Source organism: Rhinolophus hipposideros (assembly GCF_964194185.1).
Source record: "Rhinolophus hipposideros genome assembly, chromosome: 14".
NCBI lineage: Eukaryota > Metazoa > Chordata > Mammalia > Chiroptera > Rhinolophidae > Rhinolophus > Rhinolophus hipposideros.
In genome coordinates this window covers 15,242,112-15,257,040 of record NC_138060.1, presented here as the reverse complement: position 1 = coordinate 15,257,040, position 14,929 = coordinate 15,242,112, and the positions used below count along the sequence as shown (strand labels likewise).

At 39.7% G+C, this 14,929-nt stretch overlaps 1 protein-coding gene across 4 annotated transcripts in view; it reads right to left on the bottom strand.

The window, feature by feature from the left end:
• Positions 1-382: 382 nt before the first annotated feature.
• Positions 383-14,929, bottom strand: part of CFAP20DC (CFAP20 domain containing) — a 268,931-nt gene continuing 254,384 nt past the window's right edge. For 2 of the 4 annotated variants that reach the window (XM_081072082.1, XM_081072081.1), the window contains 2 exons: positions 12,135-12,229; positions 383-939 (listed from right to left, as the gene is read on the bottom strand). In XM_081072082.1, coding sequence (XP_080928208.1) covers positions 827-939; positions 12,135-12,229 — 208 coding nt within the window. In that variant the 3' untranslated portion in view covers positions 383-826. The remainder of the gene's footprint in view (positions 940-12,134; positions 12,230-14,929) is intronic. The other 2 variants (XM_081072079.1, XM_081072080.1) reach the window with 1 other exon arrangement.

The following is a 14,929-nucleotide window of genomic DNA, read 5'->3' as shown; positions in this document are numbered from 1 at the left end:
TGGGTACTAGTCAGGGGATCACTTCTTAAATCATATAAATGTCTAACCACTATGTTGTACACCTGAAATTAATATAAAATAATATTAAATGTCAACTGTAATTGAAAAATTAAAAAAGGGGGGAGAAGGAGAATGGGAATAAGAGGTTCAAATTTCCAGGTATAAAACAAATGAGTCATGGGGATGTAACATACGGCATAGAGAATATAGCCAATAATATTGTGATAGCGTGGTCCAGTGTCAGATGGCTGCTGGGCTTATCATGGTGATCACTTCTTTAGGTTTATAAACATTGAATAACTATGGTGTACTTCTGAAACTAATATAATATTGCATGTGAGCTATAGTTTTAAAAATCTTTTTAAAAAAAGAGATATTTTTTGATCATCATACTTTATTTTTAACACAAATAGATAGTAAAATAAAAGGTACCCAGATATCTTTTAAACAAGAATATATTTTCCGTATACCACGCCATCATTTACAGATTAATACTGCAAAAATTTTGAATTAATAACTCTTAATTTGTTTACATAAAATTATATAAAATAAACAAAATTATATGTAGGACAAGAACCAACAAATACGAACCCCTTCAAAGTCCTAACGTCTTGTCTCTGTATTAATTTCTTCACAGTTCCAAAAAGTCCCATGCATCTACAAAAGGAATGTTGGTATTCTTAACAGTGAACATTATTTACAGAACTAATCTCAGTTACTTTTGATTCTGTGGGCCAGCCTGACACACACATTGTGGTGTCAACAGAGTCAGAACTTCTGTCGGGCTCTGCTGAAGGGTGGCCATTCTTTGCCCTGGAAGGAGAGATTACACCAACTCGTAGTATTTCCCAGTCTGGGGATCAAAGTAACAGTTCAGACATGGGTCATACAGAAGAGTCAGCACTTCCTCGTCCTCTTCTATACTCAGGTCTTCTTCACCTGTGGGAAGGGGAACCATAGACAGTTAGCTGCTGGCCTGGCCAGGAATTGCTAAATGGCAACATCAGCAGGGCAGTGCACAGGAGTCACCATCTCTCCTGGGAGACTTTTGTTTTGTGGCAGAATGGCAATGCTGGCAAGAGGGGGAGCCTTGCCGCCATGATGAGACCATGCAGTGTAAGACAGAAAAGAAACAGTGATCACAAGGGCAGCTTCACTATAAAGGATAAGGAAAACCAAGTGTGGAGAACTGGCTGGGAGGGGAAAGGAGAAGGGAGAGGGCCAAAGGACTAATGGGTTATGGTAATTAGGATTGGGGAAACTGGAGCAAGATTTAAAACTATCTGATCACCGTTCTAGACTTCTTCATGGGCCAGAGCTGTACAAATGCAAAACACTGCAAACTGGATGACATAATAAAGAACCGTTCCCATTCCTACATCCTAAAAAGACTACTGAATAAACATGAATTAAAATAAAATGTTGTTTAGAAATATAAGACACATAAAGCATACAACAGAGATGGAAAACACAATGTCAGGTGATCTGTAATTTAATCAGTGGTAGGAAGGTCTGTCAAGTTTGCTGGGAATATGAACATGGCTTGAGGTGTTTTGTTGTTGTTGTTGTTGTTGTGACAGTCATTTGTGTGGTTTGGATGAAGAGAACTCCTGCAGCCTAAGTTATTTAGCAAGGTTTGGCTGGTTTCCAACAAATGGCATGGACTGAAAGAAAATTGTTTTACTAAGCTGTTTCCTGAGTACCTTATGTGTGCCCAGTATTGTGCTCAGTACTTGGGTACTTGATGCCATCATAGCAAATGAGTGCCTTCTGAGTGCTTCTGAAAATCCAATAATAGGAGTTCTGAGGCTGAGGCTGGGAGGGGAAGACTTCCCTGAGCTGGAGAAAATCAGAGCAGGCTCAGGGAGGAGGGGGTGATTAACAACCTCCTCTCTCTGCCTTAGCACAGGTGACTGAGGACCACAGAAACCAAACTTGTGGGTCACGAGCTCACCAGGGTCAGTTTTGGAAGGTGGTGGGCAAAGGACAGCGCTGGTACGTCACAGAGGCTCAATAAACACTGAATGTTTTTTGAAAGGGTGAATAAATGATTGTGAAACAAAGCCCGTGACCTTAAGTGTCACTGCCCAGAGTGAAGGAAGTCAGAGGTAATGGTGGGATTACATCTTATCAAACAAAATCAGATCAAACTGGTGCGTGGATACTGTCAGGACAGTGACAAACTGTAGTTACGTCCAAGGAAGGGAGCCAAGATGGGGTCCCAAACTGTACCAGGGCCTGTTTCTTCAGCCATTCTTCTGCCCATCTTCTGATCATCCAGAAACATTTAATTTGATCCTTCCCGGTGCCAAGCACTGAGCTAGATGTTGAGGATGCGATGATATAAGAAACAGGCCCTGTTCTCAAGGAGTGTGCAGTGACATGGGCAAAACAGGAAATCAGCTGACTCTCTTGAGTTGCATGTAGTTCTAGCAATTCTTAAAAAAAAAAGCAATTCTTAGCAGAGGAATGATTCTGTCTGCCTTGCTTCGTAACATCCTGGTAGAGCCCGTACCGGCTTAGACAGCAGTCTCTTATACAGTAGTTCATTTGACCCACATGATCCTGTGAAATTGGCAGGAATTATTGTGCCCAATTTACAGATGAGGAATCAGGGTCTGCAAAGTTAAATAGCTCAGCTGAAGTCACTTGGTGAGACGGAGGCAGAGTCAGGGATGAACTTGGGTTTTCAGACTCTCAGTTCAGTGCTCTTTCGAACATATCGGCTTGATGTTTTTACTAAGAAGGTGGTGTAACACATTCAATTGTGAGCTATTACATTACGGGAATTTAAACATGAAAAAGAATAAGAAATTGTAACAGTGTCCCACATGTAAAAAAATCAGGTTTGGAAACAAAAGAAATTTGATTTGTCGTATTTTAAAAATCACTGACAAAGATGAGAGTCCATGTGAGAGAGCAGAGGCAAATAGCTCAATAAGCCTGAAGGGACTGGGCTCATTAAACCCATAAAAGAGCAAGCTTGATGGCAGCGACAGCAGACCTTCTGGCTTTAAGTCCATAAAAGAGGGGCAAATGAGAAAGAAATGAAGATTCTGTGGGGTTGCAGGAGGAAGCAATAGAATCAATGGGTAGTTTCAAGGAGATAGAGTTTGGCTCAACACAAGGAAGAATTTTCTAAACTTTGGAGCTGACCAGGAAATGGAACGTGGACTCGAGGGAGGGGGAAGCCAGAACTAGGACGACCATTTGTGTGAGCTTTTGTAGATGAACCCTGTACAGGACAGGGGACCAGATCCAGTTGTCCCTGTGGTGCCTTGATGAGTCTCTGGGATGCTTAACTGCAGTGGCTCATGTCCTTGAAGTATGACAGGACTTAGCTAACGGCCACATTAACAGGGGCAGCTGACCTGAGCCCGGTGCACAGCTTCTTACTAAGAACAGGAGTTCAGAGAAGGCAGGTGGCCTTTCTTTTCCTTTCTATTGTTATCTTAAGAGTGGTCCCCAGGGCTCGGCCTCCACCTCTTTCCTCTACGTAGGAGAGGTTGGGAATGCTTTTCAAGTGGTTGTTTTATATCGAAGATGACCCCTTTTAGGTCACTTCTGCACATCAAAGGAGAATGTACACATCCTTTACTTTCAGATATTCGATCTATCATCCCTTTCATATTTGGGCTACTTCAGAGAACAGAACAAAATCAGTTTATCGGGAAATAACTACTGTATGCCTGCTACATGACTGAGCAGTCTAGTTGTGGAAGTGACATGCACACACGAAACAAAAACAGCTATTATGTTCACGGTTAACAAGGAGTTAAAGTGGGAGTTGCAACTGCAGCATGGCTAAGAACAGCCCTGAGCTCTAGAATCCAACAACCTGGCATGGATGGGAGCTCTGCTGTTTCCTCCCCGGGTGACCTCAGGCTGGCTACAGGTGATTTCACCTCACTGAACCTTCACTTGCTCATTTATAAAATGGGAGCAACAATGTCCCTTCCATAGGGTTTTGTGAAAGACTAAAATGGACACTGGATAATATGCATAGCACAGTGCTCACAATGCTTGTTCCATAAATGATCATTACTCTTACTATTAAGGACAACAACAATAATAAAATAAATCATGAACTATAAGCTATGACAGTTTTAGTAACTCAGAACAGGAACATTGATAAAACATAAAATATGAAGAAAAGGCTTCATAGAGACAGATCCCATTTCTACCACTTCACAGCTGTGGGACATTGGGAAAATTCAGCAGTCTGCGCCTCAGTTTCCTCAGATGTACAGTAAGGATAGTACCCGTTATAGTATCTATGAGAATTAAATAAGATAACAGCACACAAACAGTGAGTACTCAATAAATGTTGTTATAATCATCATCATGGAAAACATAAGATATCTGAGTTAGATACGAGTGGGGTAGGTTCATTTCTACCTTATTCTCTAGCCCCAAACTGTATCTGTTTGATTTTTTATCAAAAGAAAAAAAAATAGTGGATTTGAATAAACACAAAGCTCCCAACTAGTTTTATATGGGACATTATGATGAATTCACCTTTCAATAAAAACAATTCTTATACCAAAAATCAAGTATTTTTCAAAATGTAAAACTAATTTTTCCGTCAGCTGTCATGTTAAAACCACACAGCACTGAGGTAAATGATTATGATCAAACCATCTCAGTTATTGGGCATGTGATGTCTTGTTTTCACTCCAACACACGGGGGAAAATTCTAACCTCCGGCACAAAAGAGTTACATGGTATTTAATTGTTTAGTGCATTTTGTGCCTGACTTTCCAAGAAAGACAAAGTTTTAAGCTGATGTGATTTAATTCGAAAATTCAATACTTTTTACAGCCAGTCAGGAAGCTTTCAAGATGAAAATAACCGTTGTCATGAATTTCATGAAGCATGGGTCTTTATCACCCAACTGCAAAGAATGGGGTGGATCCAATTCCTCAGTAGAGGTTTTGATACATAATACATACGGACCGAAGCAATAATTGCCATAGAAATGCATTCGTTCCCACATAGATCACTACAAAACTGGGGTCTCTTGCATTACAACCATGGGATTAAGGCAGGTTTTGTGGTTTTTAGTACTAAAGCTTTAAATGGATGAATTTTAAAACTCTACCAACAACATTTGTACAAAAATTGGGTGGCATTATGTATAATTTTACATTGAAATAAGTGCTTTAAACGTGGATAAAGGGTTTTGTTTTCATACGAACTTAATTTTCAAAGCCTCCAACTTACATCATTTTGCACTTGTAAGCCCTATGTAATGAAATGATAATATCATTAAGCAATTACCACTATGATGTCAAGCAATGGGAAATGTTTTGAAAGATAATTATTGTGCATGGGTATGGGGTAATTTTCAATTATATTCTTGGATAGTGCAGAGTTTGTTTTTTTTTCTCCCACATGTGAGATTGCTCTATCTAGACTGGCTACAGAAACCCTAAAAGGACAAATTAACAAATAAAGTCATTCTCTGCTACCAAACTAAGAGCAAATTACATTTTTACTCTTCTTATATAACAAAGCTATTTCTAGTAAAATAAAATGGCCTTTCAGATAATAATCTATTTACAAACTTTCAGCTTTGTCCACTTTGGAATTGATTATCAGCAATAACAGGAGAAAAACCAATGGAGCCAGACCAAAAGCAGCAATATTAGCTGCCCTCCCCTTGGCAGCTCAGGCAAATAATCCCTCCAGTTCACCTTTTGAAAGTCAATTAATATAAATGCTTAATTATCTATATTTAATGCATTTTAACTGCAGATAATAGAAAACCTACATGCATAAGGTAAGTTCTCAAGCTTGAAAATAAATGATGTGGCACTAGTTTATCAGATTTTAAATCCTGAATCAAGACACTGTACTTGATTTTCGATTTTCTAATGCTGCCATCTAGAATTTTTTAAAAAAAAGTTAATGTGTTTTCTCTTTTATAGATCTTGAAAACTGATTGACTGTATTTTTATGTGCATACAAATACACTATTGTTTAAACAATTCAATGGTGAGGGATCACCACTGGGAACAGTCAGCCTTAGGATCAATAAAGATGACATTTTAGATAAGATTCTGCTGAGTACCAGGCGCTTGCAAACTCTTCCACCAACATATTTCACAGGAGGGCAAAATTAACTTGCACTAAAACCTGAGAAAGTCCACTGTGAACTGCTGAATTTTGGTTTTCAGCAAATATGTGCACTCAAATGGGAGCAAGATAAATGACCAACAATGGAATAAAAAGGATGAAAAGATACTTTCTTCTTTTAGAAAGCTATATTGTGTTTTGGAAGGCAAATAACATGCCATGATTATAGTTCAGGTTTTATTTCAGAAACAAGTACATCACCCCTTTTGTAAAAACCTGTGATTGTGTTTTACTTGGAAAATGCCATTTAAAGTGACATGTTGAAGGGTTTAGATGATTCAATAGGAGTTACTGCAATTTCATTATTTTTAGGCAGTCTCTACTTAATAAGTGTGCAGTGATTCAAATGCGTGCTTGTATATCAAATCATCACGCTGTACACCTTAAACTTATACAATGTATCAGGTCAATTATATCTCAATAAAGCTGGGAAAACCCCCCCAACCATATATGTGGCTTTCAACTCTAAATGCATTTTGTTACACATGAAGGAAGGTCCCTAGCTGGACTATGAAACTCTGAAGCCTACAGAGCCCACAGTGTCTGGTTTCAGGCAAGGTGGCCACACTGCAGCTAGGGAAAAATGCATCCCAGTTTTAGCAAGGGAAGCTGGATCACATCCTGGGCCAGGACCCCTTCTGGGTGCATCTGGGGAATAAATAGGTGGGGGTGTGGCTCTGGAATAAGGGAGAGAGCCTCAGACACCAGCAATGTGTTTACTTCTCTACTGCAGGGTTCGCTCCCAATACTCCAGAAAAGAAGGCATCTCTTTATACTTCTGAGAGCACTGATTCCCAGCCCTCCTTCCCCCAATCACTTCTATGCAGAGAGGACACCCGAAGGACCCTGATAGCTGCATAAGAGAAAATATATTCCCGGGGTTCATCAGAGAACAAAAGGCAGAGGAAGGGGCAGGGACTCTGGATTCAAGAATATCATAAATAATAATCTTTTTATAATCTGTGAGTTGAGGTGAGGGCTCTGTGGGTCTAAGGAGAATACAAAAGAGAGTAATTTTTTTAATCTAGAAAGTTTCAATAAAGAGAACTTCCTAAATTAAAAAGAATCTCAATGGAGATTTCAGTCATACAGTTCTTATTGACCTAAATGGGAATTCTGCGGTCCTATTGCAGACTGTCTAATCCGACAGGCCTGGGTCAGCGTTCTGCTCCACATTCACACAGCCCGGGTCACAGACCTTAACCTCACCTATACAGTGGGGACACAACATAGCCCCATGCCTGAGAGTGCTGGGACAAGTCATTGTGAGGTAATGCACAGAAAACTTGACACAGTGCTGGGCACACAGTAGGTACTTTATTAATGCTCATTTCTACTATTACTCTTAATCACCAATATTGGGGGAAGGTCTCCTTTGTATCTTAAATAAATCTTCAAGATACAGGGAAGATCCAAAAGGTAGACCAAATCATCCTTCTTTTTCCCATTGGCAGAAGGTTGACTCATTCACTCATCAAATATTTGTGGAGCGTTTACTATGTCCTGGGTGCCACGTCAAGCACTAGGGGTACCACAGTTATTTGATGGATAATGTCTGGTGAGGTAACTAATCTAACACATTTTAGAAGACTGCTTTAGAGTACGAGGTAAATGTCAAATAATTGGTGACAGGAAATAGGACTGTGACAGTTTTCTTCAGCTGGAGCCACACAGATGGCCAGATCCCCCCTCTCTGGTTAGCTCTGAGGAGCCATGCCATTTCTGTAAATTCTTTATTAGTAATTTAGATATCACATCTATAATAAAGCATCTGTTGCTATTTATGTTTCGTGTGCAATTAATCAATTGTTCATAAAAGAATGGCCTATGTGGCCTTGCCATACAAAAGTTACAAACAGGTTATTTTTATGAGACTCTTTTGGCAACCCCAAAAGCCCTTGTTAGTCAATGCCTTTCTTAGTCAAGAGCTATGTAAACTGGGAGAGAGGTTTCGAGCCTAAAGGGAGAGGTCATTATTATTCCATTTTGGAGCTGGTAAGCATGAATAATTGAAGGGTCACATCTGTAAAGGAACAAATGTCAAAAACAAATTGACAACTATTTTTCAAGCAAAGTGTGGTTCATTTTCAAAAGGTCAGTTTTCTTGAAGTAAGTTCTGAACTCTTAAGTTCCCGTTTTTACATTTCACACGAGCTCCAGGAAAACACATTTTAGTAAGTGTTCAGGGCGCCCGTGCCCATGGTAATTGATATTCAGCAAGTGTACTATGGCCCAGGAGGAGCTGTGCAGAGCTGGCCATTTCTCCATCCTCTTGAATGGCACAGAGCACAGTCCTGCTCCTGCTGGCTGGTTGGCTCTGCGGGAAGCCAGGCTGTTCCCTTTAAGGTGGCATTCATACATGTGAGACATGCTGGCTGAGCAGAAACTGCGGCAGTGACACAAACTTGTACTGAATAAAGTAGGGTCTTAAGGGCAGGTATGATGATGGGTGCACGTACTTTTGTGTGGCCTGGAGCAAGTTTTCTAGAATTATGCGTTGGTCAGGCCAACTTTCCCTGCTAGGAAAATGCAGTTAAGTCTCCAGCGGCACGGGGGCATCTCGGCCTCCCCATGGAGGGGCTGTGGTTCAGCACATCGCTTCCCTGCTCTAAGTCCCTGTGTCCATGTGTAAAACGAGATAATAATAGTACCTACACCTAGTAGGCTCTTAGGAGAACTAAAGTGCACATGTAGGCCTAGGTCACAAGCAGATGAAATAAACGTTAGCTATGATTGTTTTCATCCTAGAGGTCCGAAGGTGGGAGACCCCTTTCTCCCTGAACCAGCCTTCAAAGCCACTTTTACATCCCAGCGCAATAGTTCTGCAGGAAAGCACTGGTGTGGAGGAAGACTGGGTGTTAATCCTAGCTTGGGCTCTGACATTTGACCTTGGGCAAGGTCAAATGGAGCAGGTTGGACTACATCAGTCTTTTTAACTGGTTCATCAGAATCCCAGGGCAGCGTTCTGAGACCCTCACAGTTCTGCTTTTCTCTCTTTTATATACTGGGATTCCATATGAAATTTCATTTGAAAGAAAAGTGCCCACTGCTTATAAATAAAGTTTAAGAACCGCTGCATAATGTGACCTATAACTGTTTAATTGCTAAAATGTATGGGTCAAAGTTTAATACTCTCATTGTTGAATTTTAGAAATATACCTAATATACTAAAAATAATTGGAATTAGGGAGAAAACTGAAAGTAAGAATTCAATGCATTACCTTACTTTTTCAAGGTTGTTAGAAGAAATGACCAGTTGAAGAACGTTTCTCTCCTTCCTTTCTTCCCTTTCTCCTTCCTGTTATTCTTCTAGTGAGAATTTAGAGTATCTAATATACACCAGAAATTGCATACGGTACTAGGGATCCAGGACTGAGCAAACTGACAAAGTCTCTGCTCTTAAAAATAGGTTACTTAGGACAAAAGACAATAAACAAGTAAACCAATCACAATTATAAACTGTGAAAAGGCTGTGAAGAAAATGTACAAGGTGAAGTGAGAGATTGACCTACTTAGATCAGATCGTCTAGAAAGGTCTTTAGGAAGATAGGCTACAAGCAAATACCCAGCCCTGGCAGTCCTGCTCCCAGTGTTCTCGTCCTTCATTCAGCTCCTCACTCCCAAGGCCTTGCCTTTGATCTGGCCAACAGTCACTGCACCCCTCAGGCCCTCCCATGGAGTTGGTACAGCTGCTTGTCATTCCCGACAAACCTGGGTGGGAGGGGGAGGCAGGTCCAGGGCTGAAACAGGTTACGAGAGGTCTGACTTTTTTTTTTTTTCTTAAAGAACGTAACTAGTTAGCCCTTGAGATGTTTTAATTTGTTTTTCCTATTGATTAGGATTTCTCAATAGAAGAATAAACTTTCAATTCCTGGTTTTATATAAATTATTATTATTTTTCTTGAGTAGGTAAACTATCTACTTGGTTCAAAAGCAGAAAAGTATAAAAATAGTGGTTGGCTCTGGGGCCAGGCTACTTGGATTTAAATCCCAGCTCTGCTAATGACTATTGTGTGATCTGGGGCAGGTTATTCAAGAACTGTGCCTCAGTTTCCTTAGCTGTGAAAAACAACCACACACACCAAAATAGTATCTTCCCTATGGTGGTGCTGTGAGGGCTAAATGTAACCAGAAAAGTATAAAAATAGTAGTGTAGTGTCTGGCATACACTAAATGCTAATCATATTATGCAACAGGAACCCACGAAAAGTACTAGACTGCCCACAATTGTGCCTCCCTTCTCCGTCTAATGATATAAACTGGATAATTGAACCCATCATTTTTCTTTAACAAACACTTTGTAGGAACAGATGAAAATGCTATCTTGGTATATTCATAAGTATGAACTGTATGCTTTATTGTCTAAAACTAAGCCAATGACATGTAAAGATTAACTAGATAGGAAACACTAGTTTTTGATAACATGAATTAGCTACAAACCACCCACCCAACCAGATTAGAAAAATGGAAAAGGACCACTGGTAAAAATCTAGGGTGATACAGAAAAACCTCGTGCAGAAGGGGTGCCAGAACTGGTTAACATTAGCCAGAATATTTTTATCATTCTTTGAATCTAATTTGTTAATTTGCCTTCGATGGACGTTCTGTTTACTTTCAACATAATTGAGCTCCTGCTGTCAAAACAGCCCTTTGCAATGGTGACTTTAAGACATCCTTTCAGTCACTTATCACTAATATATATATATATCTCGTGTGCCTTTGCTCAAGGACCACACTCTCCGTTTCCTGTGTCTTATTTAGGACGCTTAACATAACATATTATTTGTTCCCTCACAGCAAGGTCTCCTCCTGACAGCCAAGATTCTATTTTTCTGTCATAAGTAATTATAAATGTACACCTCTAAAAAGATTCCCAATTTGAGGGGCATAATCTATTTCAGACAGTAAATCACACAGACATCTCTATCCCTTGGGCAGCCAAAATGCACAACTCAGATGTATGAGCTTTCACTCTGAATTCTCCGTACCTGAAGAAAAATGGGATGCTCCACTTTCTCCCTGGGGCAGTTGGGGGGGGGGAACAATACCCACCCAAAAAACTGGCACCTTTGTTGGAGCAATTTATATTGGTTTCAGTGTTCTAAAAAAAATCTCAGATACAGAGCTTCCATCTTTTAAGTCCAACTCAGAAAACTGTCTCAGGGAGTCCCATTCTGAGGTTATTTGTCACTCCATATGCACTTCAGACCCCCCATCCCTCCCATCTCAAGCCCTCTGTTTCCATCAAAGATTTTTTTTGTTCCTCCTCTATCCTCCTGAGAATCATGTTCCCTAGTCACAACCAGAAACTAATGGTTCAAACTAATGGCTCTCGCCAACAAAGGGAACTCCAGGCAAATTGTCATTCCTGCTTCCTTCCAATTTTTTCATTACTAACACCACTTACCATAGCTCTATGCCGGCCTTTGCTTTATGTCAACGATAACTGAAAACAAACAAACAAACCAACCCCAAATAATACCCCTAAGCACCCATATCTCTGTATTAACAAACATACGTATCTCAGTGATGTTGGAATATTGGGTCTGCTTTACAATAATGCCAACCGCTAGTATTTGGTGGACACCTTTCGGAGTGCTTTGTATATAGTATACCTCATCGAATGTTTATGAAAAACCTTCAGGGGGGCAGTATTTTACAAATGTGGTAACCAAAATCCATAAAGGTCACACAGCAGGAATTGGTGCAGCTGGAATTCAGATGAAGGTCAACTTGACACCACAGCCATGCTCTTACTCCTTACACAGTACTTTGCCCTGGGCCTAACCGTTAAAAGAACAAGGACAATTTCTCTTATATTCTTTTTAGTTGCAAATAACCTATCATCCTGTAAAATGAGACACAAGTTTACTGTATCATTTTGGGTGTGTGAACCTAAGTGATCAGCATTTAATAAAAACAGTGGCATCTCAAAGAGACTGATTTTCTCTATCATTAATTATTTTTCTATGCATTAGCATGTTTCAGATTCCCACCTTGAGCACTCAAACTTCCAGAAGAATCCTGATGCTGCTCGGCTGGCTGTTGACTGGGAGGAACAATGGGTGGGCTGAGCATATTTAACCAGTCCCTAAAATAGAAAAGGAGAAAGTAAATTTAAAAATATGTCTGTAAATCCATATACAGACTTGACTTTCCCCCTGGATTATTAATTCCCTGGGGCTTCCACAAAGAAACATTTTTCCTCCTTCATATTTCAGAAAGATAAGATTTCCAAAAATTCATATTCAGTTTTATACATCGGTTAATATAGAGTCAATCACTTAACTAACTACAGAGCAGCTCGGCTTACTGTGGGGTTACATCCTGATAAAGCCGTCATAAACTGAAAACACTGCTAAACTGAAAATGCATTTCATACCCTTAACCACCAAACATCATAGCTTAGCCTAGCCTACCTTAAACGTGCTCAGACACTTACATTAGCCTACAGTTGGGCAAATCATTTAACACAAAGCCTATTTTATAATAAAGTGTTGAATATCTCATGTAATTTAGTATGCATATTGCTTTCAAATCACTGTAAAGTTGAGAAATCATAAATTGAACCATCATAAATTGGAGATTGTAGTTGTTCAATAAATACATCAACCAAATAAAGATAACGTTATTCTCGAAAGTTTATTTTTGTTGTTATTAAACTGTAGCACAGTTCCTCTCACATAAGAAAATTATTTTGATAACTCAGAAGAAATGCAGCAGAGACAAAACTCCTTATGACCTTTGGGTAAGAAAGCCTGATGAAGTCACATGTCATGTCACGAATGACAATATTCCACATGGTGATTCAAATCAGAAGTTAGTCTTGGCGCTCTCAAGGGCCAGCTGCAATGGTGGGAGTCAGTAGGCACTAATTCAGGGCTTCAGAGCAATAGAGGGCAAAAGAAGGGAGTGTCAGGGAAGGTGAGGGGAGCTGGGCCCTTGAGTGACTCGCTCCTTCAGTTCTCCCATTACAAACAGGAACAAAACCACTCCAGAAAGCACCTCCTACATTCCCTGTCCCTCCCTCCATCTTCCAACTTCATTTCCCAATCTTACTTTCCTTCCTCCTCCATTGTTTTCCAGTCCCCTGTTCCCTCTAGTGGATACCTGGGTGGGTGTGATGCAAGTGGGTGACATCCGGAAGGCATGAGTCACTGTGCCTTCCACTTCGAGCCTTTCTCATCATTGCTAAGCTTGCTACTGCATTTCTTCAGGGGAAGGGAGCAAGCAAGCGAATGGGAAGGGTTTTCCAACACGAGTTCTATTTCTTGCGTTGATACAGTACCCTATAGTTTACCTTACTCTCTTAACAGGAGCATGTCCTCATGACTAAACAATTTCTTTCTAAATTTCTGTATGTCCTACTATCTTTATCTCTTAATACAGTGGGAGACAGTCCCAACTAAGAGCCCTGGCTCTCCAGGCCAATCCCAGCTCCATGTTCCCTAACATAAGCACCTGACCAACTCACTCAATATCGTAAGTCTCAGCTATAAAAAGGAGGTAATGATAGTACCTTACTGTTTTTTTTTTAATTAAAGTTTATAGGGGTGACAATTGTTAGTCAAGTTACATAGATTTCAGGAGTCCAATTCTGTAATACATCATCTATAAATCACACTGTGTGTTCACCACCCAGAATGAGGGTAAAGGGGACCAAATATATAGAGTTTTGTTGTTAGGAGTAAATGAAAAAATGGATGAAAACCATTTGGCATGGATTTGGGTACCATATTGTACTCAATAAATTTCAGCTATGACCACCATCATCTTCATTATCTATGAAGATCATCCTGTGGCTTTACATACAATGATAAACCACAGTCGGAGTTGGCTTCTGCTAAAATTAAACCAGTGAAAGACGATAGAAGGCTTATAAGTCTATACAGTAGAGGTTTTCCTTGGAAGTCATTCACTCTTCTTGTATAAAAAGTATCTTAATGTAAAAATTACCATTTCTTATTTGTAATATTTTAAGATACTTTCAGTCAACTACTTACCACAGCTACCACTAGATTATGGTTAGGGAAATAAGCAAAGGGTGTGTGCTGTGCAATTGAATTTCATAAAAACACATTAAGGACATCAAAAAGGATTTGTCACAGACTTCCAAGCTAATGGGGCATTTTCTGATAAGTGCCTTTTATGTAGTCCACTTAATTGTGATAGACCAAAAATTTCTACATTATACAAAATTACATGGTCACATACAAATTATGAGCCCAGTGACCTCATTACTCAGAAAGAATGATGGAGGGTAACGATGAACAGGAGAAAAATGTTAGCATATGATGACAGTCCCAGAGACAAATTAGAAACTCTACACAAGGCTGTAGAAGCACCTACTCATGGTCCATGGACATGGGAAAAATGTAGGTGGGGGTTGTTGTGTGACTGTTACAAAAGGCAAGACATTTACTTATCAGGCCGATGATTTGATTAATGATTTTCCTTCTTAGCAGTAGCTATGAAAAATACAGGGATCTTCTTTTTCTGATTAAAAAAAAAATTTTAGATTTATCAAAAAGTTGCAAGAAGAACACAAAAAACTCCTACATATCCTTCACCCAAAGTCCCCAATTTAAACACTTTATCACATTTGCTATCTATCTATCTATCTATCTATCTATCTATCTATCTATCTATCTATCTATCTATCTATCTAATCATCTATCATTTCTCTATCTAAACGGGTTGGCAAAATGATGGAGCATGTGGGTGAATTGGGTCCACCGCCTGTTTCCTACAGCCTGCAAACCAAGAATGCTTTTTACATTTTTAAATGGTT